The sequence below is a fragment of the Dermacentor albipictus genome, chromosome 8, assembly GCF_038994185.2.
Source record: "Dermacentor albipictus isolate Rhodes 1998 colony chromosome 8, USDA_Dalb.pri_finalv2, whole genome shotgun sequence".
NCBI classification, from domain to species: Eukaryota; Metazoa; Arthropoda; class Arachnida; order Ixodida; family Ixodidae; genus Dermacentor; species Dermacentor albipictus.
This window is the reverse complement of record NC_091828.1, coordinates 89,773,781-89,800,489: the sequence shown is the minus strand read 5'-3', so window position 1 is coordinate 89,800,489 and position 26,709 is coordinate 89,773,781. Positions and strand designations below refer to the sequence as shown.

Below are 26,709 nucleotides of genomic sequence, written 5' to 3'. Positions count from 1 at the left end.
CTGCTAGCCGCTTGGTTAGCTCAGATGGTAGAGCGGCTGCTGCGGAAAGGTGGTGGTCCCGGGTTTGAGTCCCGGACCTGGACGAATGTTCACTCAACTGCGAGGCTTTTCTTTCGAGGATCCCGTATAGGTTTCCTTTGTAGCAATCGCTACGAAATGGGTGGATGTCGCATTTTCCCTTACTTAATTACTTATCTCCACCTTGAGGGTTTCACCAGAACTATTATGGCAAAATGTTCAACTATTTCGGCAATACAGCGTGGCAGACGAAACCAAAAAATTTGAGGAGCCTAAACTTCGCCTTAAAAAGTGAAACGCGATAGCTTTAAAGGATCCCTGACTGCTGCTTATTATTTCCGGCAACTGGAGCGTATGTAACCGTAATGTTTACCGTGAAACGCTGGCCGCGAACGCTGTGCACGAAGGCGGGCTTTCTGGTAGAAGCACGGTCTCGCGTGGACTGATCCCCCCCCCTTTCCAGATCCTCACCCAAAAAATTATATCATTTTCAGTTTTGCGTGATTGTTTCGCACTTGTAATATATGAGACAGAGAAAATTTAACATAAGATGCATGCGCTCTGCGTGTTTTGTTTCATGACATTTGTTTGTGAGCTGTCATTCTAAAAATTCCGAGGAATAACTTTGTGAAGAAAGTAATACAAGGTATGAGCGTCTTTCGCGATAGAATGGTGTGGCATTATAAACCGCATATACCGCATGCCATACAGTGAGGCGTCGCATATACATATATTTTAATAGATACGGAAAGTTTCGCTCAAGCTCATGCCGGCGCCGGACGCCAACGCCGACACCAGATTTTCTGCGACATTGGGCGCTTAACGCCGTGGCGTTAAGATAGCGTAAATTACTCGGCACAGCCGTATGTAACTCACGTAAATCTGTCACGCTCTCCTGTGAGGATGGCACAGAATTGTTTCAACGCTATGCCGAGCCAGAAACGCGACAGGTTCTGTTCGGCTCACAGTGAAGAAAGGGGTACACGCAGTTGTAGATTATGGGATAACCAACATTGATGAGACATAGTGAAAAAGTTCAAATCTCACTCGAGCAATGCGCATTGAAGGGACATGAAAGAGACCTCGAGGCCCCCAGTGCCTTGCAAAATAAAACCATTCTACAGGCTTTGTCTGCGCTTCCTAAATTACAGAAGCCAAGGGGCTACATATCATAACTTGCGAGCGCGGCCAGCTTCCAGTAGACCGTGCACATGGTTTCCAGTGTTTTCTATTTTTGTTCCCGCTTTCTTCTTTTTCTGTTCCCTTGCCTCTTCACTTTAGGCAGAATAGTACGTCAAGTTTGTAAAGTCGGGAATAATTCAGTAATACCGACGCCCAATAGAATCGCGGCATCCTTCTAATTTGCTTTTTGCTTCGTTCTTGTGTGCATCAATGAAATTTAGTGGAGCTATTGTCAATAAGCTTGACGTCCTGTGCATCATTTCGCCCTCCAGAAAATACCAGATCTAGCGCGGAGCCAGGCACCATTGAAGTCATGGTCGTCAGAGGTTGGTCATCTGACCATGTGTCGACTTAGACTCACGCTGATCCACATGTCTCAGTCTCGGTGAATATGATTAACTTTGAGCCTGAAAGAGTCCCAGCACGCGTGAATTTGAATGAGTCGACATACCATTAGCAGGTGTGAACTGAAGTCTGACCGAGTCGATGTAAGATCGATGTAAGACGAATTGGCTGTGAACCGGAGTTTGAGTGAGTCTTAGTTAACCGGCGATAAAGCGAGTTCGCGATTAAGCACCACCTTTGAATCATATATGATTCTGTCTGTTTAATAGTTTAAGAAAATTTATGCGAAAGTGATTTCGCGTGACCTCGAGTGAGCCTGTAAGCCATAGCAGTGTCCATTGAAAACAATAAGCTTGCAGTAAATGCAAGGAATGGACCCACCTACTTCGAGGAAATGAAAATTTCCATATTTAGTTTGCCGAAATACACAGCTAAAGTTGGAATTCATAACTTCTATTATCACTATTGGATCGGCGTTTTGTTTTCTTAATTCTGCTGCCGCAAAAGTCATGCTATGACAACTGTAAAGGCTGTCTTTGGATTGTGGAGAGCGACTACGTAAATCATATCATGTGGACAACACATGCGGCGGTATCACTATGTATATACTAAAGTCTACAAATAGACTCTCCAGCAATCTCGGCAGTACAAAACTTCAGTGGCTTATATCAAACGTAGCTCTGTATTATCCACCGGTACCTGCGCTTGGTTTCAGCGTAAACGGGTTGGGCCGAGATTAACGGGCTTTGTCTATTGTCAATCTATAGAGAGCATGTAAACCTGAAGCGATAAGAATTTATCGCCTTACCACAATCGGTATACGGGCTGTTCGCACAAGTTACCATAACCTTTGGGGATGGCCCACCCTATGGCCTTCACCGTTGATATAGGAAACTGGAAAATAATTCGAATTGCAAAGAAGTATACGGGGTGTGACTGCGTTTGATTCTGTCGAAACCTCAGCATTCATGGAGGCATTACGGAATCAGGGTGTAGACGAGCCGTATGTAAAAATACTGAAAGATATCTATAGCGGCTCCACAGCCACTGTAGTCCTCCATAAAGAAAGCAACAAAATCCCAATAAAGAAAGGCATCAGACAGGGAAATACGATCTCTCCAAAGCTATTCACAGCGTGTTTACAGGAGTTATTCAGAGACCTGCATTGGGAAGAAATGGGGATAAAAGTTAATGGAGAATACCTTAGTAACTTGCGATTCGCTGATGATATTGCCTTGCTTAGTAACTCAGTGGACCAATTGCAATGCATGCTCACTGACCTGGAGAGGCAAAGCGGTAGAGTGGGTTTAAAAATTAATTTGCAGAAAACTAGAGTAATGTTTAACAGTCTCGGAAGAGAACAGCAATTTACAATAGGCAGCGAGGCACTGGAAGTAGTAAGGGAATACATCTACTTAGGGCAGGTAGTGATGGCAGATCCGGATCATGAGACAGAAATAATCAGAAGAATAAGAGTGGGCTGGGGTGCCTTTGGCAGGCATTCTCAGATCATGAACAGCAGGTTGCCATTATCCCTCAAGAGGAAAGTGTATAATAGCTGCGTCTTACCAGTACTCACCTACGGGGCAGAAACCTGGAGGCTTACGAAAAGGGTTCTACTGAAATTGAGGACGACGCAACGAGCTATGGTAAGAAGAATGATTGGTGTAACGCTAAGGGATAAGAAAAGAGCAGATTGGGTGAGGGAACCAACGCGAGTTAATGACATCTTAGTTGAAATCAAGAAAACGAAATGGGCATGGGCAGGAAATGTAATGAGGAGGGAGGATAACCGATGGTCATTAAGGGTTACGGATTGGATCCCAAGGGAAGGGAAGCGTAGCAGGGGGCGGCGGAAAGTTAGGTGGGCGGATGAGATTAAGAAGTTTGCAGGGACGACATGGCCACAATTAGCACATGACCGGGGCTGTTGGAGAAGTATGGGAGAGGCCTTTGCCCTGCAGTGGGCGTAACCAGGCTGATGATGATGATGATGATGATGATGATGATGATGATGATGATGATGATACGGGGTGTTTCGCTTAATTTGAGCCACACCTTAATATATGCAAATGCTACTTAATAGAGAGAACCAAGGTAATGTTGTTTGCGGTCACTTGGACATACTTAGATTATTTTCTTCAGTCTCTCTCATTAGATAATTAGTCCTAATTAATAAGCTTCTCGATTATTCCAATTAGACGAAACGACAATTCTAGAGTAACATGAGGAACTCCCGAAACAGCTGTCTGTTGCTCAACATGGTCTCCATAAAAGTGTTTGTCCGATTTGGAGAAGCCCGCGATTACACGCAATGTGCCTCGAGCGGCCAGGCGCACCGCCAGCATTATATATATATGTGTGTGTGTATGTGTGTGTGTGTGTGTGTGTGCGTGTACGTGAATGTGTGCATGTGCAGGTATGTGAAGAACAACGTAGACTGGGAGTTGACAAAAATATTCAACACCTTATCGACTCTCTTCTGTAGACAGGTTTCAGACAAAGAAGCAATTAGGATAAATGGAGACTGTATAAAATTTTGTCTACAGGTGATCTACGGGGGAAGTAGACAAAAGGAAACAAGCATTATATCGATTTTTTTCTACAGACCGACTATAGAATGGGAGTAGACAAAAAGAAATAGAAATCTTATCAACTTTTCTCGATAGACAATCTGTGAACTGGGAGCATATAAAATTAATCAACACCTTATCGACTCTCGTCTATAGACAGTCTATTGCAGCCAATTTTCTCGTAGGCTATGAACAACGGCCCACAACATCTCCTGAAGCAAAACGACTCGCTGTTTGTTCTGTACACTACGTAGACACACACGGGTCTTGAAACAAATTTTGACCAACGCGTAGAAAACGAGGATAAAGACTAGGAACACAAAGAAACACAGACATTCCTCGTCTTTCGTCTCGTTTTCTAAGCGCTGGTCAAAGTTTGCTTCAGGATCATGAAGCAACTAACTCCTACCAGAGTCCTCCTAGAACACAAGTGGCGTGTGCAAGGCAACATTTAACATCAAATCACGACCTTCGTAGGCTATGAACATCGCCGCCAAATATTGTGAATGAATGCAAAAAACACAGAAAGCTTCACTTATATCAGTTCCCACAAAGCATGTAATCTGCAATATTTTTTGTTTTCAGATTGAAATATTTAAAATATTTAACTTAAAGTGTTAGACAGCTGACATCTTCACTAAGACTTTTGTTCGAAGACGAGGATGATGCCAGGAGCTCATGCTTACAATGTTCCTGGCTTCGTTGCCGAAGTTCTGAGTCCATCATGCACTGTTGCTTCACACGTACCTTTTCAATAAATGTGGATTCAGTCACGTCTCTGGGGAGAAGCATAGATGTTTAGAAACGTTTGGATTGTCTTTATACGAAATCGAGTTTGAAGAGAACGGAGGTGAGTTTTATGATCTAAAATATTATTCGCTAAAAATTTTGGAAGGCCGAGACACAGACATAGTGATTCGCGTCCTAAAAGAACCAGAAGACGTAACTTATACGTAGGACCTCCTGAAAATAACACGCATCCAAACTCTAGAATAGGGCGGACATACATACAATAAATCATCAGCAAGGGGTCCCTTTGCATTCCAAAACGACTGTTGCAGACTCTTAGTAATAAACCAACAGCGCGTGCTCCTTTATATGCGATGTATTCTATGTGTGTCTGCCAATTAAGCTTTTTGGTGTAAATCATTCCTAGATATTTTAAAGAATGTACTTGTGGAATAGTCTCCTGGCCATGCGACAGTGTTATTCGGATAGTAAAAGTTAAGGGAAAGACAATGACCGCACTTGTGTTGACATTTAGCGACATTTGTATTCCTTTTAGCCAAATTTCAATATGATTCAAATACGACTGCAAAGTTTTATATAGGCTATGTACATCATTCGATACGGTGAAAAATGCGATATCATCAGCGTATACGTATACCTGTAAGTCATGATGTGTAGACCCATCACTGTTTTCGTAAACGGAAATGAGGTTCCCAAGGTGGAGGAAATAAGAATTCTGGGCATGTATATCCAGAGAAATGGATGCAACCTCACGACAATCAAAAAGCTAGAAGGATACGCGGCTCAGGTAACGGGGATCTTTAGGAAAATTTCACTCAAAGGCAGGGGCCTCAAAGAGAGCAGCCTCCTCAGACTCATGCAAGCCTTCATTACCAGCCGTATAGCGTATGCCACACCGTATCTTGTGTTTAGACGAGAAGAAAAGGATAAAATAGATGCGATCATTAGGAAGAGCGTTAAGAGAGCCCTAGGGCTCCCAGACTCGACATCGACAGACCTCATCCTCAAAATGGGGGTACACAACACGCTAGTTGAACTCTCTGAGGCAGTACGAGTGTCTCGGTTGGAAAGATTAGGCCAGTCTAAAACAGGGAGAAAAATCATGGAATGGGTAGGAATTCAATGTGACAGGGGTGCCCCGACTGACAAAAAAGACATTCCGTTGGACGTGCGTAAGCGCTTCCGAATCGCGCCCCTACCTAAAAATATGCATCCTATCTACAACAAAGAGAGGAGAGCTCACAGGGCTAAGGCTCTAGTAAATAAACTTAAAGACACACCGGCGCATAACGTAGCGTACGTGGACGCCGCTTGCGGCAGAGACGGGGCTGCGGTATCGACGGTGGTTGATGGCGACGGGTGCGTTAAGATAGCGTGCTCCACGTGCACGAGGGACGCCTGTACAGCCGAGGAGGTTGCAGTAGCGCTCGCTTGTGCGGGAACAAAAGCGGGAGTAATATTATGCGATAACAAATTAGCGATCCGAAATTTTAACAAAGGGAGAATCTCAGAAGAAGCCCTCCACATTCTACTCAAAAATCCTCCCAGGAGGGACATAACGTTTATTTGGGTACCAGCCCATGAAGAAGTCCCAGGCAACGAAGCCGCTCATGAGCTCGCCCGAGCACTCTACCACCGGGCAACTCTAGAGCAGCCAGTTCCAAGGATAAAAGATGGCATGATCACGTACAGAGAAATTGCGAGAAATTGTCGATCACTACAAAGCCGAAAGAAGAATCTTTCCGCCTCCGCATCGGTCTCTCTCTCTGGAGGACGCTCGCATTTGGCGACGCCTCCAGGGAAACAATTATACATCACCACATTGGATCTACTTAACACAGACGAGGGACTATAACGACGCCCTCTGCAAAATTTGTAAGCAAAAAGGTACGCTAGACCATATAATATGGGAGTGTGCTGGCTCCCCAGGGGCCAAGGAAAACATTGTCCGTAGAGAAGCCTGGGAGGCCTTGCTCCAGAGCGAGGCTGAAGACGACCAGCGTTGAGCAATCCGCCTGGCCGTTGAGGCCGTGAAGACTCACCGTCCTCAACGCGCGGGGACTGCTTCGTCCTCCTCCCCTACCTACGTGTAGGTTAAAGGGAAGCTGAAGCGGTTTTCAATTTCCATGAATTGCTGGGATTGGGAAGAACAGACCTAATAATTTACGGTTCCGAAATTTTTTTCTTCGTTTTGTTAATATAAGGGGCGGAAATCGCTTTCTAAATCACCCCCGCGGACACGCCCCCATCGCTTCCCGGAGCGCCGGGTGAGGAGGTTACCAGAGGAGAGAACCGGCGAGAGTGACGTCACTGGCGGGGACCGAGCTGCCGGACAGGCGTGCTGGCATGCGCTGGCATGCCTCTTTCCGTCCTGCGCTTTACTGAACGACGCTACGAGAGATTTGCCGCCGCCGCCGCTCACGTTTGTTTTGCGATTTTCGTAAACTGTTCTTTCCTTCTGTGCTGCGTGAGTGCCTACAGCCAAGGGCGCCCAACATGCCCTCGTTCTGTGCAGCAATCGGCTGCGCGAACACACGCGGGCGAGACGATGTGGTGTTTCACAGGTTCCCGAAGCACAAGAAGCTTGCAGCGCAGTGCGGTGAGGAGAGATAAGTTCGTGTCGACGAAATCAACTGTGCTGTGTTCGGACCATTCCCGCGATAGCCGGATAGCCTTACGACAAATGCGGAAACGCGTTGTTGCTAGCGTTGCTATACTCCGTTTCATACATCAGGTGCAACGCTGTGGAGGCTTGAGATACTTCTTGCAGTGGCTGCGTTCGCACTTAGAAAAAGTTCGGTGTTTCTTGACCCAATTTTTGAGAAAACTTTTCATATATAAGCTCAGTTCTGAATGAAAAAAAAGAATTTACCCATAGAGACAATCCGTGTACTTATACGGCTGCTAACACGTTCTTTTAAATCAATTTTCTTTTCGGCATTCTTTAATTGCAGCCCGTCGCGGCAGCTTCACGTGCATGCTCGCGCGAGCAAATGCCGCTAGCACGCTGCGAACCATAGACGGAAACGCGCGCAGTAATAAATTTTGGTAACGGACTTCGTGCGTAGCTTCCACAGCGTTGCACCTGAGGTATAAATTGGAGTATAGGCTTGCCTAGCGACATTCGACGTACGGTTGCAGTTATCATGTTTACCACACGGCGGTGCTAAAACTGCCTAATATCTTTATGTCAACACTAGCATGGAGCGCGCATACCGATTCTTGATCGAGCCACAATCGCAAAGTCGTCGAACCATATTCTGAATATTGCACATATAATCTCCCTGACCATCTCGATCTGGATGTGTATGATAAGCAACTTCCATGACTGTACCTCGCAGCACTGCATGTGCGCGCTTTGAAACGCGGCACTTATGTTCGCGATCGTGTATCAACGCTCAGAAAACCACGGGACTTCAGACAAGCATCGGCAAGGTGCTTGACATCGCGGAATTGTAGCCGTGTTTACAATCTAATGAGAAGTTAGTGCTTCGGCATTCTTCCAGCAGCAAGTTCCCAGTGACACTTTAGCGCATTTTTTCTCCCGTCATTGGAACGTGCAGCTACATGAAAAAAAAAAGCATACATAACAGCTAAGATTTCCAGCGCGCGAGAAGGTGTACACATCGCTCTCGCTTTTGGCACACTCAACATCGTCGTTGCCGCCGTTGCCGCCATCGTTTTCCGTATCGGCTGTCGGTTCGAACATGTACGGCGAAAATACAAGCTGTCCGAGACAGCGAGAACGTTCCATAATGCTTACAACTCAGCTATGCAGCCAGAACAGAACAGCGTGCTACGCTCTCAAACGGCGGCGCCGACCGGCGACTGCTGCCACTGACGTCACAGCGGCTCCGACCAATCACGGGCAACAGCGGCGTTCGCGCGATACCCTGAGGCGCTGGTGCGCGTTTTCATGAAAAAACAGCCGCTTGCGCTTGTTTCCGCCCTTTTTGAACGAGATATTCTTGTTCAGGGGACTCAAAACTGTAGAATGCCGCAGAGAACTCATTTTTTTCGAAAAGTGTTTCAGCTTCCCTTTAAGAGGCGGGCACCCCAGCTCGGTGGAACAATAAAGTTTTCAATCAATCAATCAATCAATTAGTAATATATTGAATAATACTGGGGAAAGTACTGCACCTTGAGGAAAGCCCCTTGTCTGCTTGTAACTTTTAGAAGAAACACCGTTTTGGTAGCAAAAAAAAAATGTTCGTCTGCGAAGAAAATATTGAATCCATGGGATGATATACTATGGAAGATTCACACTATTGAGTCCGTTCATTTAACTATTGTAGTCCACACTGTCATACGCCTTCGCAATATCTAATGTCACTAAGGCCGCGTACTGGTTGTTGCGGTGAGCGAGTTGAATTCTACTCTCCAAATCAAGATGAGCACACCAAATTGAGCAGTCGTGCCTGAATCCTATTTGAGAATCACTTAATATTTGGTTCTCGCCTATCCACCTATCCATGTGACCATACAGAACTCTCTCGATTAGCTTTACAAGATTTGAGGTCAGCGAAATAGGTGTAATGTTGTCTATTGTATATCCATCGCCTGGATGTTTCAGTAGTGGAATTTTTTTGGCAACCTTCCAATCTGGATGAATCCATGCATCTTTAATCGAGTAACTTATAAAATTAAGCAATTCCTGTGGAGGCTATTCGAATAATAATCTTATCATTGCTGTAGTTATGCCATCAGGACCTGGGGCTGAAGTTGGCCGCATCTTTACCACTCTCATTAATTCTTCTAATGTGACTGTTATGTACTCATTAGCTGGTTCAGGTGCCGGTATATGAGAGGGGCGAAGGGATATGAATCGACGCTCTGAGCCTTTTGCAATATCTTCCAGTGACTGCACTAAATCAGTGGAAGTTAAGCTAACAGACTCTACATTTATTGGGGCTGAAACAATCTTTTTTAGACTGAAGAAATCGAAATAGGGCTTTTTTATTACTAGACTGCGATAGGTAACTGTAATGTTTGGTGTTATAATTTTCTTTCGCTTTGCCAACTGTTTGCCTGAATATAGCTGCAACAAACTTATAGTCAATCCAATTACGTGGACATTGGTTATACAGTAACTATCTCCAGGCTGCCTTTCTTCTTCTATATTCGCGTGCACAATCCGGATTCCACCATGGTGAGTAAGTACCACCTTTAGTTGACTGCACACTGAACTTAGATTTTTTATAACTGTCACATAGCACTTGACACAAATTAACGGCCTTAACTTCATCATTTAGGCCAACCTGTTTTTCTAAAGCTGATCGCAATGAAACTTGAAATTTGTGAGAGCTTGTCCAACGATCTCTGAAAGGTTCGTAAATAAGCTGTCAAGGGCTTTTGCCATAGCTTTCTCTACGGCAGCAGCTACAACATCACCAAGAAATGCATCCATTGCTTTGGAGTGACGAGCAGCAGCTTCAGCATAGCCACATGATTTCTCTAATGAGAGTGCACGAGCTTCACGACGCGAACACCGTTTCCGTTCTATAATTTGTAGAATTTCGAGCACTTGGTCTCTCGCCGGGCACTGCGCACCGTCCGCGGAGTGGGAACCTCCACACAAACAGCATCGTTCGCTCTGAGAGGAACACGTTTTTCCATCGTAGCCTTCTCCACAAATGCGGCACCGAAGCTCTGATCGACATCCCTTAATACTGTGGCCATATCGCCAACACTGAACGCATTGCACTTGGCGGGGAGAAATTGCTTCCACCCTGTATATTATTGGCCACGCCTTGATCTCTGACGGCTTATTTGTGCCTGCAAAGGTTGCAATAACCGACTCAGTGGGGGCTCTTTGATTCTCACAAACGTGTGAACATCGGTAGACGTAGACGGCACCTGCCGGGGAGAACATCTGCAGGACCTCGGAAGCACACAGACTCGCATCGACTCTACGAACTAGCCTCTTTACGCAAGCTAGATGAGCAGGAATAAAAGGCCTCACCGGGTGATTCGCGAACATATCGCACTTCAGAAGGTCGGAGACACAGGTCTGGTCTGGTGAAGAGCATAGAATGCCCCCTCTGCTAAATTGTCGAACATCGGTTATGCTTTGGAAATGCGGGGTTGCTTTCCGCAGCTCTTCTTGAATCACCTTGGGATTCTTCACGCGAATGAATCTCCCATTGGTCGGCACTAGGGCCACTGGAACGCTGTTAATGCCACTGCGCAAAAAAGCCTCTATAAGCATGTCATTAGTGGGAAGCGAAGCCGTCCAGAGGAAAGATCTCTGGCAGGGGCAAGAAAGACATTAGGAACGCACAATCAGATTGACGACACAATAAGAGGAAAGTACAAGAAAACACTAAAAAAACTTAAACCGCCCAATACTTGACCAATGCCCCGCAGAGAACAGAAACAGAGCCAGTCGTGAGCCCCGTTCTGTCGCACAGCCACAGTGGAAAGGTTCTTCAGGTGTCAGACGAGACCAAAGCGTGCCAAGAACACAACACATTTGAGCCTTCGTGCTTATTTTTGACTCGCCATCCAGGCCTGCAGGCTCTGGATGGCCAGTCGGCTCTTTTTTTTTGCTGTGAGGATGAGGCCGCCAAAAATCCCGACGAACTAGAAGCGAACATCATCGCTATAAAAATAAACGTACACGTTCTTTTTTTTTAGATCCATTGGTATCTTGTGCTAATGAAACCGACTTTGGAAATTCAACACGAGCTTTCAGGAATCATGCTGCTATTGTCGCGTACTTTTACGCAACCAGCGCTTAAAATGATCTTTCTCTTTTTTTCTGACTCAATTTATGAAGTGCGGCGAACTTTCAAGCAGACGCGCAACAGCCTGTCCGAAAAGAAAAGAAAAATAAAGGGGCTTGTGTCTTTGTCCGGAGCGCATTCTCAGGTTATAGCCCTTAGCTGAGCCCGACTTGCGTAATAGCGTCTGGTTCTCGAGTGGCCTCAGGAGTTTTCAAGCAAATGTGTTAATTTCCTTTTTGATCGCTAGAACCTTACGATTCAATATCCGTTGCGAGGATTTCGTTATACATTCTTGATTTATCTTGTGTTAATGAATATGCGTACTCTACGTGTAAAAGTATGAGTTACAAAAAACAAGCAGGCATCGGGACCTCAAGATTTCCCTTCTCCTGACCGGACACAACTGTGCGATCAGTTCAATGACCACTGTGCCCTTAGCTCCGCGAACGGTTAATGAGGCATGTGAATAAAATGGGTATTGAACTCTTGATGGCAAAGTCCGTTGAACCGGCGACGTGACAACGGCCGAACGCCGAGGTCAATGTGACAGAGGTCGTTTCTTCTGCAGCTGAATGGAGGGTACAGTATATGATGGACATACTGAAGTCCTTGATTACGCCTGAAATGAATCAGACGCGATTTGCGTGCCCCTAGTGTGTGCTAGATGCAGATAATAAAATATGAACAAATAACCATGAAATGAATCAGTAAATTATTAAATGAGGAAATCGAAGTTCACTGCATTTTCACCCCTGTCTTGGTTGGCTTCATCATATTCTTTATTTTAACATTTGCAAATGTGTAGATTGGCAGTGCTTTTATTTTTAAATGCCACTTAACGGATTTAGGCTGTTCTAACTGAAAACTACACTTCCATTAAGATTTGTCATTGGTTTAGTGGCCTTAGAGTAAAAACTTTTGCAAATAATGTGGGTAGAGAGTAGGCCTAATGTGATTTTTTATTATACTAGCTCACGTCAATGACCAGGGCTGGCGCTACATCTTTTACTATGGTAATTTGTGAGGTTCGGGCGTTGTTATTATATCCCAGTATCGGTAGAAATCGTGGCTTTATTTGCTAATACAACACGCATTACTTCTGCTTTCTATAAATAATATCTAATGCCCCCTATCGGCCAACACACAAATTGACCCCCTTCATGGGCAGCTCGAGCAGCGTACTTTAGGTAGTGTCGCCGTTCATCTTAGCACGATAAGCTTTCGTAATTGCGAAACTATGATACTTAGCTGTCGACAAGAGAGATGTGCCTATCTAGTTGAGCCTAATGTATCCGTTAAGCGTATTTGTATGAGAAAAAAAAAGAATGTCGAATGTGAGGCACTACGGATTTGAGAAGGGCGAAAAGCTGTCTGCCCTTCCTTAAGCGAATTCCAAAGCGAAGTTTCTTTTGCCTCTTCTTGCAACGTTCCGGGCACTGATGTGTTAGTCTTGCCGCGCGCACTGCTAGGTTTCTTGCACCACCACCAGATGGCGCTCGCCTCCACGCATCCTGGGCGCCTTTGCCCCGTCCACCCGATACAAAGAGTTGGATACGACATCAACATCATCATTATCATAATCACCATTATCATCATCACCATTATCTGATCCGGGACGTTGCAGGCCGGGATGCGTAGTTTGTGAGTTTGGCACGTGCTGTTTGTCGCACGCACGACAAAAAATGCAGGTGTTGGGCTGTGGAGTTCGCGTGCTGGCCTGTGTTGGCGTAAACATTACGATCGTCCATATGGTATGGTATGAGTAACTTTATTTAGGTCCTGAGGGATCAGTCTGGGACTGATGCGGGCCGCTCCCACGTCGGTACAGCGAGGCCGAGCCCCTCTGCCGTCACACGGGCCCTCTAGACAGCCCTGAGTTGGTTCGCCAGCACTTCACTGTGCAGCATCCGCTGCCACCACTGTTCACCTCGAGAACCATCACGGGCCAACGCCAAGCAGTGCCAAAGCACATGTTCTAAATTGAGCAAACCCCCACACTTTCTACAGTAGAGTGAAACCCCGCAGTCCGGATTAATTTTGTTCATGATGACGATCGTGCATAGCCTGGAGAGAGTTTTTGCAGCTGGCGTCTGAACGCCAGAAAATGTCTACAAAGCGCGCATTCAGCCTCGACCCCGTCCCGAATGAGGCGTCGCGTGCAGCAGGAGCGTCTTCGCAGGGATACGTGGTGCAGACCGTGCATGCATGTATGCATTGTATACATACAATAGTAAAATAAAGAATTTAAGTACTAATACCCCATAATTCAATTAAATTTCGACACTTCGGCTAGGATGACATGTGCCATGTGAGGCAATGATAATGCTCAACTGGTAGTGATTAAGAACAATGATGCACAAAAAGGCCTCAAGCAAACACGTCTCCCTGTGTGTTCTGAGGACTACGCAGACAAACAGCAGTGGTGCAGGCAAGGTAACGTGTATCATCCTCTCACCACTCTCGTATTGGACTAAATGTTGCAGAAAAATACGTATTGGACTAAACGTTGAAGGGATTACACATTCGTCACCAACATCAACGCTAGTTATGCTCAATCAAAGGAAACAGCATACAGTGCTTCCCTTAAATCAATTTCCACAGTGCGTGGGATCCGCATATTTTTTTCTCCCTCTTTCACTTAAAGGCGTTGATGCCATGCCTTGCCTCAATGACGAAAATATCCCAAGGGGAATCTCGAGCCCGGAATATTCTTAGTACATGAAAAAGGAGAAATTGTTTTCTCGGCAACCACTGCTACAATTTTGAAGAAATGTTGAACTATGAAAGAAAAAGATACAATCTAGCGGATGTTGCTAGCATATTTATTTATTTAGCCATCGCTGCATCTGCCCAACTTTTTGAAGGTTGCCAACGTGAAACAAATTTGCGCATCAAATCTACAACTCTGTACCTAAGTAATAAAAATAATATGACAATTTGATAAACTACACTTCTGTAAAATGTAAACGGGGTTGAATTATTCTATCATGCACTGCCTTTAAGTATACTAATAAATTGGGACTAGACCTTTGCCAAAAATGTCGTAGATCTTGTAACATGTAACAAGGTTTACGAAATTTTTAATTGTAACAAACCTTGCACAAACTTCATGTAATCTGTAAATTCAAAAATAAAATTTTACTGCTTTATATGGGATAACGGATGCAAATTATAGAGCAGCGATATCTGTTTCTAAGGCACAGTTACGTATTTGTAAACTTCGTGCTTCATTTTTTAAGATCTGGGCAATTTTCCAGAAATTCTATGAAACATTGCATGCCCTAAATCAAAGTCTGCTTGTCACCGTCACTAGAACTTCACTCGAATCAGCCAGTGAACTCTCGAGCGAAATTATTTGTGCGTTTTGCATGTTTGAAAAGGCGGAATCAAAGTTGGCTACTGGTCCTGAGATTCTTCCATTACGTATTTCGTAAACTATAACAGTGCAAAAATTGTTTTCGCACTTCCTTAACAAATATACGGTGTCCCTCTGTGTGTGTAAAGTAAGATAGAGTGCCTTGCTCTTTGAAAACGTATAAGGTTGCATACGATCGCGAAGCTCTATTTATTTCTTTTTTCCGAACTATATGGGCCCTTTATTGTGTATGCAAGTAGCGCGAGAATTATTGTGCCTAGCGTTTCTTTTAATTATTCAGTTAGATGTAAGTACACTTATTAATCCAGTGTCTGTTGACTGATGCTGTGTGCATAAAAGCAAATTACGAGAAACACGAATTCACACACGCCTACGAGGCGCGTCACGCAAGCGTTGGTGTAGCCTACAATCACAGAGTGAAAGGAGAGCTACATTTGGCGTTCAAATAGGTAAAACCATTCGCAAATACGTTTTTTTTATTCTCACGGCAAGCTTATGGGCTAAGACAGCCGCGACGAACAAAAGAAAGCTTGAACATACATCATAACATCGTCTTTGGATATCTAATTGGTGAATCTTGTCAGCGTCTGCCAAATTCCAGTTTCACATATGCAGAGGTTGTTCTTAACATACATCAATCCATTAGTGTAACGACGCAGAAAAACGAATTGACCAACGCAATTATCATGGGGAAAATGCAATGTATTACCGAGCTCTTCCCACTCGCGGCATGCAAACAAAGGTGAGGCGTTGAACAGCAAACTCTCAGAAGACGCCTGGGGGCGGCGAGGGCTCCACGTTTGTTATCCTGAGCACCCAGACTCCCACGTGGGTCGCGATGTTGACGGGGGGCGGTGGCAAGTCGATCAGCACCAGGCGACCAATGGGCTTCCAGGTGAGGCGTGGGGCGTGGCCGATGAGCTGCACATGTGTGTTCTTGTTGACATACAGCGAGCCGAGCCGCAGAAAGCCGCTGGTGGGCCACTGGACTAGGAACGCGTACACCACGGGACCCTTGTCGGGCACTGGCACCGTCGGCGGTGGTCCCGTCCGGGGGTGAAAGAAGCTGTCGGGCTGCTCCAGCGCGGAGGGGGGCGGCTCGTTGGGTGCCATCGGAGCCGGGGGCGGGAAATCCGAGGTGGTGTACCTGGAAGGATCAGCAACTAGCTGTTGTAGACGGGGTGTTCGACTATGATGAATGCCTAGGTGTTTATGGGCTGAAACTACAGTAGTAAACACAAGTGTAGAAGAAAATATGCAGTACCTTTTTATTTCATAGCATACTCATCGAATACAGCGGACGTCACAGACAACAATGCCACCCTAACTTTTACCAGAAGTTCCTGTGTTAGCATATAGATGACGTGTCACAATTGTCGAAATAAAAAAAGTCATGGCGCAAAGCATACTGACAGTTTGGTAGGAATCTTTTGACTTGAATCACTTTGGTGATAATCATATTATGAGAAGCCAATAAACAAAGGCACTAAAGACAACATAGGGGAAACTCCTTGCACTTACTAACTGTATTGTCACGTGGTCGTGACGTCAAAGAACACAGTAGCAATACTGTGAACGACAAAACAAACTTTAATGGGCGAACCTGTGCCCACAAAACAGGCTACACTTATAGCACAACGATAGCGGCGAACACGCTCGGCGATCGTCGAAAATCTGATCAGCGGGTAAAGCGCGTCGGCTTTTATACAGAAGTCGTCGAATAAATGACAAACAATTGGCTATGAAAGTGGATGAAAAAACAACTTGCCGCAGTAGGGGTACGATTTCACGTCTTCGCATTACGCATGTGATGCTGGTGATTTACTTATTATTTTTTTAATTCAATTCGTAAGGACCAGTAATTTCCCTTATCTTGTCCTTGATGTGTTTGTTTGTTCGCTTCTCACGATATGTGTAGGAAAAATCGGGTCCTTCAGTTAACCCCCTTTTTTCTTGTTTGGGGATAATGCGCGTAGAAATACTACCATCTGGCCATGCAAGCCATGCTTTTTTACCACATGTTAACCATTGCTTGTGAGTCTCATAAATATAAATGTTGATGGTATTCAAGTGCAGCTAGCTTATTAAAGAACCCAAAAAGCGGCTGTATTCCTTTCCTCAAATAAGTTTTGCGCTTTACCCTCCAGAAACTCAAGAATCGTTTATATCGAAAGTGTTGTAATTAAGCACTTCTGGAATAACGATTTTAAAACACGATATACGCCTGTCCGCTCCTTAAGACCGAAGGAACCCTACGTCATCCCCAAGACTGCGACAAAGTACGGAAGGAGAACACGGCAATACTATGTTCCAGCCATATTTAATAAATTGCCAGCGCCTGCGTTAGAAGCAAACACAAGACGTGAGATTAAGAAACAACTTAGAATTGTCGATGTTTGATGTACCATTTTGTATAACTGTTCAACATTTTGTTCCGACCCGCTAATAGCTAACTCCGCTATTAACCCTGTGCAATCTTCTGTGACCTGACTGTCAGGCACTGCCAGTCAAGCCCTCTGAGGCTTTGGTAGGCCTGCTACATGTACTTTGTTTTCCTTATGCACAATAAAGATTGTATTGTATTGTATTGTATTGTATTGTATTGTATTGTATTGTATTGTATTGTATTGTATTGTATTATAAAGGACGGCGTCGTGGAGGGCTCTGGATTGATCTTGGCCATGTTGATTTCTTCATCATGCACTCAAAGTACGCATGACGAGCGTTCTTGTATTGGCCCTCATGCAGTATCGATCAACCTGCTCCTGGGATAGTATGGTCGATGACTGTACTTCTTTGTATAAAGAAAAACAAAGCACATGGAGTTCCAGCACCTTGACGATTCTAACCATTCTTGTATCAGAAAGAAACTGCCCTGACATTCCCTTTGAGAAGAGCTGAGACGGTTTGCTTCTAGGAAATCAAAAGCCAGGTACAGATTTTCGATATAGCCTGCTTGAGTTGCCGTCGAAAAGTTGGGCACTGCCGAGGGGGTCCCCTTCATTCTCCAATGAACAGCCGTAAGGAGCAGACACTGAGCCCTGCAAGCCCTTACGGGCAAGGCTTGCTTACGTGAAAAGCGTTAGCGATGTGATAAGTTGATCCCTGTGAAAAGAGGGAATAAAGTTTTCTTGCTAACCCCTGTACGCTCTTGCGTCTACCATGAACGTAAAACTACCAATATAATGAATGAGTTCGACGTGTTCCTTACGAGTTCTCCAGCGGTCAAGGTGACGCGTCTTATTTCGTGGACACGAACACTTTCTGAGAAACGCTGTGACTTACAACGATGATGCCAGGACGTTGACCGCCAGCTGGCTGGGGCCGCTGAATACAACGGGGTTCATGACCACCACGTATCTCATGTGGAAATACCGAAATTGAAGCCATCGAGGTCAACCAATCCCTGCATCGTAGTTTTCCCTGAATCGTAGCACATTGAGAAGGCCCCTGCAAACAACGCTCATGTGGCGGGGGCTTTGACCACTGTATAGTACAATGGCCTTCGTCATTCTGCAGGAAGCAAGCATGGCCGGCCACACGACTGCAGGGGATAGCGGACCGTTTTGTAATGAGGTGTTACATTTTACGAGGCACCGTGATTGCCCATCAAGAAAACAATCTGGTCGTTCATGGCTGCTCAGGAAGCACAATCTTTTGTTGTTCTAAGACTTATAGGTAAACAATTGCAAGTAGACTATTGCGCCTATTGTTCTTTCCTTTGTATTCTGAGGCAGTAAAATTTTCAGAGATGTGTAGCTTTTCGTTGCACTGCTGCAAAGTTATTCACGTGCTTCTTTGATGTTTTACAGCTCTCTACTATTGTGCTACCATGACAAAATGATTGAGGGCGAAACATGTAAAATACTGGTAGCATAGTCTTGCTTTTTGTAGAAGTTATGTAAAATTGCTGTATTTCTTGCTTAGCGAGAGCATTTATGTTTCATGGGTATTTAAAGGGAACGACCCCGGGTCAATGCTTCGTTTAATATTCTGTTTCTAATACCTCACAGTTCTCTTTGTTTTCATCGTCCGTCGAATCAAGCACGCCTCTAAAGTTCAGAACTAGTACGAAAATATCGATGAATGGCGCAAAACTACACATTTCTTTAGTTTTGGGGAGCCAGAACTGACTGACTACGCTGTAATATACAAACAAAGTATGTATTCCAGCGAGAATGAAATCCATAGGCTAGACAACATATCTGAATTAGCAGGTTGTGAAAGTGGCAGCGGTTGTCTAGAGGAAGCCATTATCACTCATATATCAACATGTTAACCTGCCTTTATAATCTAACCAGTGTCTGTACATGGATAACTAGTTTTTAAAGCCACAAAATCGCAACAAATGGCTTGCAAGTCTTGGCGCTCTATCGCTTTGCAGCTCGTAAGACGTTTTACTATATCCCACGGAGCCGGCCATGACGACTTGTTCTTCACAAAGTAAAGTCTAAGGGACGCTGAACTTACCTCGTAAAAGTCGGTCCAATGACACGTAATTGCCAAATCCCACTCTGTAGGTAAAGTCTCTTCTCCTTTTAAGTTGTATACTAGTACCATCCGCTGAAGTATACCCTAATAAGCTAACGTCGCGGGTGGTTAAGCTGATGCTTCTAACTTAATTGCGACGCCATCTCAAGAAACACTACGTGTACTTCACTTTGGCTTATGGTCGATGTTGACGGAAAATCAGTCTCGCGCAAAGTTCAATCCAATGTGCATGAGAAGCATTGCTCACAATATGAATATGCTTTGTATATATGGTTCCCATTGCATCTGTATTCAAATCAAGAGTGCACTTTTCTGGTATTTCTAATTAATCTAGCAAAGGAACATGGGGGTGTCCAGTAAAGTTGACAAGCGATCTTTCATCAATAAATGAATTATAAGGTAAACAATCTGCTTGCAGTGAAACAGGCACACAAGCCGAAAGGAGTAAGCCAGCCGAAGCGCTGACTAATTTATTCGTATTTGTGTGTGAACTTGAGTGCCAGCTTGGATGAATTTGTGTGTAAACAAAAAAAACAGAGGGTCCGAGATATCACTGAAGCGTGCCTCAGCAAGAACCATTTTCGTAATTGCATATCACTTTCTTTTGTTTGTATTTTTGGTTGTGCAACACATTTATAGGAACTTGAACGCAAGGAGGACACACGCATTGGCACCTTATTGTGTATAATACACAACCAGTACTGTGTATATTAAACCTTTTCTTCATGTTCTATCTCAAAAAATGTTTCTAAGATGTTTTCAGAGGTGAGAGTTTATAACATCGTGTCTAGAGGCTTCTTGCAGTTCTTTTTTTGTGTAGGTAGCACGTCATGTTGATGTTGGGTTCCATGTTTAGGATTTGTAATAGCGTTTTTTTTTGCGTGGCTCTTATTTCTTACTCCGATCCACGATATTCTTCGGGTGAGTGTAAAGCTACAGAGTACTTTGTATATTTGTTTCCGCGTACAAGTAGCCAGATTTTAGCGGTTGCGTTCCTTCTCCTGGCACACGCAAGTTTGTATGTACAATGAGACCGCTATCTAGCCATAGGTAGTATCGATCTGGATATTTAACCCTAATGTGTAGGATGTTTCTTGGTAACTATTAAACTCAAATATGACTGTTTGGTCGGTTAGTCAGTGGATATATTGATCGATCGGTGATTGAATTAGTCATTGATTGATTGATTGATTGATTCACTCATGCAGCGATTCATTGGAGGGCTAATCAGAATTTATTTATGTATTTGTTCATTTATTTATAGTTAATTATTTAAATAATCAATTATTGATTGATTGACTGATGGTATAATTGATCGGTCCAGTATTGATAGCGCCGGACCTGTTTCCATCTGTGTGCTCAAGTCTCAGCTCGGCCCTCCTAATCAATTCCATCACAGCCAACTCATCCAAGTCTCTCTATCTCTCTCCTTCCACACATCCACGGCAAGTGCCGGCCTACCACACGTCGGCGGAGACGGAGTCGTTCTGCGCCGCCCAGGGCTTGCTGGCGTAGACCGCTTCACCGTGCAGCGCGAGCCACGCGCCCAAGGTGGTGAGCCGCTCCTCGAACAGCATTGGAATGCGGCCATCGTGCGTGGGGCCCAGCGTGATGAGCAGGTTCCCGCCGCAGCTGATGGTCTCCACGAGCGTGGTGACGAGTTCGTGGTCGGTGACGTAGTCCTTGAGATTCGCGTTACGCCTGTAGCCCCACGACGGCTTGTCCAGGGTCATCACGTTCTCGAACTTGTACTTCTGCAGCGTCTCTACGAAAAGCGTCGATTCGCGTGAGCTGCACGGTGAGTGTTGAGTGCCTATAGCGCGGCGGCGACGAATGGGTCGCGCAGCAGGGATTGAAAGATGGCTGAAACGCTATTGGCCCGGGATGTGATCCAGGAAGCAGCATAGCAAACTGACAGCTGGACTGGGATAAAAAAAAAGACAATGGAAATCTACCCTTTCGGATTTCAATGAGAACAGATCAAGCCGAGCAAATTTATCAACATCGACAATGAAACCGTGATGCTTGAAGCATCCAAGCTTTGGATGCTTTCGATCTTTTTTTTTGTATTTTCACATGTGGCGGCACTTTGGCATTCGTTCCAGCGAAGGTATCGCCCTTTCACTTATATGGAGCAGTGTCCATGACTAGCAATAATTTGAGTATACGGTTTCTATAGCAATTCACTGGTAGTGGGAGGAGGGGGGGGTGACGTGCAGAGTAGTTTCGCGGCACTCTATTTCTTTTGCCCTTTGCTTGGGCGACTGCTTTGAAACACTAGAATAATCCACTGTTTCTTGAGCGGACAAAGCATCGTATAAGCACTTAAAGGACTGCGATGACTTCAGCTCGTCAACGCTATGCTAGTTAATTTTACTTTGAACGAGCTCAGCTTCTCGATGGAAATAATCTCGTTTTCAAAGTGAGTTGGACAAACTCGGAGCGTAAGCTTAGATTTTCTTCTACTACATAGATGGCTGCAGACCCAGCGCTTGAAATCTGTGCTTATTCCGGTCTTATTTTTTACTGCATAAATGTAGTAAGCGCCTTGTAGGCTGCGTTGATTTAATTTTCGTGCTCTATAAGTGGGTAGCAACCATTTCGTCAGCGCCTGAAGACGGCGCGAATTGCTGATCTTTGTTTTGAGCTGCATAGATGGCAGCACATTGTCACCGCTGAAGGGCTGCATTCTTGAATTAAGTCGCCCATTGCGCTTTTTGGTAGATTCGGAAAAAAATTTTGTGCGAGCCTTCCGTCTAGTATCTCGGCGCCACTGCGTGCTTCGTGAAATTACCAGTACAAGTTTGTTGCTCAACTTGGCGTTTCTTGACCGAACTCTCTTTGTTTAGATTTATTTTATAGAAAGCAATCTGTGTCGCAATTGCTGCCAATAACAGAACACATGAACTGATGCTACGAAGCAGCACAGAAAGCACTAAAAAAGATACACTACGAACTAAAAATTGACAAGTTTACAACATATGCGACGTTTCTTTTTTTTTATTAGCCAAATGTAACGAAACTTTTTATGAATAATTCCCACGTCAAAAGGTGCTTCAAAACTGCACCATAACAATAAAGTACACCTCGTAAGCAGCCGCACATAAATAACTAATAGTCTCAAGAAAGAACGAAAACGAGGGAGCCAAACTCAGACTTCATGGATATTCTTTTTCTTCTTATTAGGGAAGTTTTGAAGGGTGCACCTACCGTAGCTGCAGGGCCTGTCTCGCACACTTGAGCAATTGTCAGCCCCGCCACACAAATCTGTTTCTTTCTTTTTGTTTTAGGGAACCATATGTTTGAACTTAATATGGAAGCATTAGGTTGCATTACAACTATGCTGCCAAACAAAACTTCTTCAGCCGGCTCTCTGAGCCACATTTACAAATGAGCGCCTGCGAGGCGTTTGCGCCCAAGTGGAAATAACTTCTTGTAATTAAAGCGAGAGATCTTGACAACCAAAAACGCTTACTTGTAATTTAAGTGATACATGTTTTTCGGCCAATGATTAGGGGCTGCAGCACTGCTAAAACAAATCACGCGGTTATAGGCAGTCACGAGGGGCAACGCGTTGGAGTGCCGATGAGGCCCCATGCGTTTTGTCTGCTGCACATACGAGTGGTCTGACGGGTCAGACTTACCGCCTAGGCCACGGCTAGAAATAGGCGCGACGATTGCGTAACTTTGTGGTATTTTAGACTGGTAGAGGACAAGTCTTGGCCAGATCCAAAGAAATACTGCAGTGAAATTGTCGCCATCTATGTCGTCAATTTCACGCCTTCAATACCGAGGTACCGTGTGCTTAGATTTAGGTGCACGTTAAAGAACCACAGGTTGTCCAAATTTCCGGAGTCCCCCACTATGGCGTGCCTCATAATCAGAAAGTGGTTTTGGCACGTAAAACCCCATAATTAATTAAATACGAAGGTAATTTGACATATGTGTGGCGCCAAAATAGAGTAATGCCTGTACCATAGCTGCTAAGGTGTGAGATCACCACAGAAGATGAACGTTAAAATAAAACACTCCTACTGACCAAAACTGGTGTATTAGCTCTCTCTCTCTCTCTCTCTCCCTGTGCTGTTTGAAAGAACAGCCTGCATAAGAACATCCTTGAACATATCCTCCTCAATTTAAATGTAGTTACAGTGATACTAGCCATGTTGGTCAAAGTTTTGAAGAATCCTACAAGTAACCCAATATGACTTGGCATGTAAAACAAGTTATATCGGTGTAGCACTTAAGAGGAAGTTAATATTGATTAGCAGAAATGAAAGGCCATCAGTTTTTATATATAGCCAAGCACAGTTTCACCAGTGTAGACAACAATCAATTGTTGTGCTTCTCTCATACATTCGTATCAGTGAAACACAGCTTTCATTTTATATCGTCCCAGTGAACATCACTATTTACACTTGTTTAAATTTCTCACAACACCACACTGTCAGATTAAAGTTTACATTTATTCCAGTATTATGCGCTTGAGCAAATTCAAAATAAGGAGCACGACAGTGGGGCCCATAGTTGACAACTGTCAAGGAGATACCACATCGTCACTGTCAAGGACGATAGGGTGTTCCGAAAATGTGCCAAAGCCAGGCGAATCCACATTTGTAAACGTCCATGAAGCTTCACTGAAGAAATTCGTTGTTCAGTACTGATGTGTACGGACGATGCCACGCTCATCGGTAGCAAAACGCGTTTTTTTTTTGTAACGTTTGTTGAGTAAAGCCTGTTCAATGACGCTGGCAAACACGATACCTGGTAGCGCAGCGCGGAAGACGTTTTCAACCACGTTTACTAAACTTGTTTAACACGATGCCAATTAGGTATCAGAGAACGGCAAGGGTCCCGTACGACATTTATTGATCACACCCCGTGCGTTTCGGCCTTGCATGTCCAAGAAACGTAGAAGCCAATAATTCGTAAATGGCGGGAAATTAATCTTTGCGATACCATTGTCCGGTACCCGCTTCTGTTTACCGGCACTAACGACGCACAGTCATTATCCATGAATACAGTGCGAAGATAGTCTGTACAAAAGCCTCACTGTATAACTTTCGATCAGTTCGATGCAAGTCATTCGCAAGTTTCATTTGTGCATTCGCGTCTAGCTTTTCATGAATAATTGAGTTCTCAGATCCTCGCATGCCGTGTCTGTTCTCCAACCTGTCAATTTCATTTTGCCCTGCCTAAATGAGATTTTAACGTTGAAATGGCTTAAGTCAATGCGGCCTTTCATATTTCAAAGCATCCGCTAAACAATGAATGGTTTGGGTGATCGAGTGTACACCACTTAAAAAGGCAGCTCTATGCAGCGGCCAAATGGAGTTTTGCTAAATACGTCCGAAACGCAGAAATTCTCTCTAGACAACCGCTAACTGATCTGAAAAAAAAGAGTGAAATTTAAGGGACGAACCTGAATTTAGCCACGGCTGTTTATCTTGATTTACGGATTAAACACTCATAAAACTTAATAATACGTATTGTTTAAAATGAAACAAGCAGAAAGTTTATAAATCTAAATCAATACTATGAACGGGTATCGCAGTTCTGAAAATGTTATTTTTTTAAGGAAACCATAGTAAAGAAGTACAGCATATGACTTTACAGCTAAAGTGCCATGACGCGATCTTTGTGAAGTTTTTGATAACGTTCTACCTACATATTGGTGTCACAATTCAAAGCGATATGTCATATGCAACTTGAAATGATTTACAAGTCTCAGTATATAGGTGCAGTTCCCAGAATTGATACCCTTCTCTTTATTCCTTGTTGTAGACTTGCGTTTTATTTATGTTATATTTCAGTTCAAGTATTTTTTCGAACAAATATGGCGTGAATATCCATTCCATTTATAAGGCTGGTACAGCATCACGTTCTTTTCCTCATGCGGCATCCGAAACCAAATTTCCGTTCTTTTCCATTTACTCAGACATCTCCTCAAGGACAGCTATTTCATCAGCACAATTTAGCAAGCAAGTCCGCGATACTAGCTTTGACAAATAGCATTCCCCGCTTTCGCAACCGTACTGCAGTAACCCTTCACAGCCAAATGTCATGCTGCTGCAAATATTCATATTTCAATAAAGATTTCGATTTCCACGGAACTCAGTGCCCACTAACGCATTTCACTGTTCAGCATCCTTCCCGCCGATGCCAAGGATGTCACCTTGAAGAAAGCTGGCACTCGTCACAGCGAAGGCGCTCTAGTCGTTCGCCGGCCCACGTAAATAAATATGGAAGCCTTCTCCGGACGATCTAGAGATTTAAGACCGCATGTGACGTCAGTCGAAGCCGGGGAAAGCAAACACCGTTATTGAATACGCAGCCTGTACTGCATGCTATATTGAGCAGCGGAGCAATGTGAACGGGACGCACTCTTGGACGAGTAGACCTCCTCGTGACGCAACATCTGCGTTGTCGCGGCAAGAGCAATGCAAAAAAAAAAACGGTTCTGTTCGGTATAAGAGGGATCTCTTTCACGAAATCGCAGTGCAGACACCTCAATAAGCTTGACACATGACTCTCGCGAGTCGTGTTTGCCGTTCTCGAAGAGATGAGGTCACGTGTTGAACCCCGTGAGCAAACGCACTCCTCTCCCTCTGGAAAGAGGGCACGAACGCGCCTCCATGCACTTGGAAGTGGAGAGTCCAATTCGCGTACATGCCGGGCAACTCTGCTGTGCTCGCTCTTGATCGGCGACGTTGTACTCGATAGGAAGCTTCATTCTTTTTTTGGTTTCGCTAACCTCTGCTGTCCGTTCTGTCAAAAGCTCTCGTCATCCAGAGCTCTTCCTTGCGTTCACTTTAGTTTTTTTTTTCGCATATTTTGTTTGTGCCTTTCCATCACTTGCGCCGTATTACAAAAGAGATACACAATGTCCGTGGAACATCGCACAGGTATTTGGGCGATTACCGTAACGAATGAATGACAAAACCAACTGTAAAATTCGCCAACCTTAAGTGCGATGACAAAATAATATATCCGCGTGCATATTGCGATAAAAAAAAACAGAAGTACCTTCAATCAATATTGGCACTTTTTAGCTATTTCAAAGTATCTTTGTATAGGCAGAGGGGACGACCAGTTACTCCTTCTCGCAATAAGTAGGGGTTCGTCAGACAATTAACCACGTACTGAAACTTGAAGCGCAAGTTCGGAACTACTTTTATAAATGAATCTGCTCTTGATTAAAAAAAGAAAGAACTGTTGGCTTTCCCGTAATCAAGAGCGTATGTAAGCA

At 44.4% G+C, this 26,709-nt stretch overlaps 2 protein-coding genes across 2 annotated transcripts in view; one reads left to right on the top strand and one right to left on the bottom strand.

Annotated features, from left to right (window-relative positions):
* Positions 1 to 26,709, top strand: part of LOC135911343 (uncharacterized) — a 609,973-nt gene that overhangs the window by 540,986 nt on the left and 42,278 nt on the right. The gene's annotated exons all lie outside the window — the stretch shown is intronic.
* LOC135911342 (alpha-L-fucosidase-like) overlaps positions 15,655 to 26,709 on the bottom strand; it is a 31,514-nt gene continuing 20,459 nt past the window's right edge. The window contains exons 8-9 of the mRNA XM_065443571.2: positions 20,922 to 21,225; positions 15,655 to 16,116 (exon numbers count right to left, since the gene is read on the bottom strand). Of these exons, the coding sequence (XP_065299643.2) occupies positions 15,735 to 16,116; positions 20,922 to 21,225 (686 nt within the window). The 3' untranslated portion in view covers positions 15,655 to 15,734. The remainder of the gene's footprint in view (positions 16,117 to 20,921; positions 21,226 to 26,709) is intronic.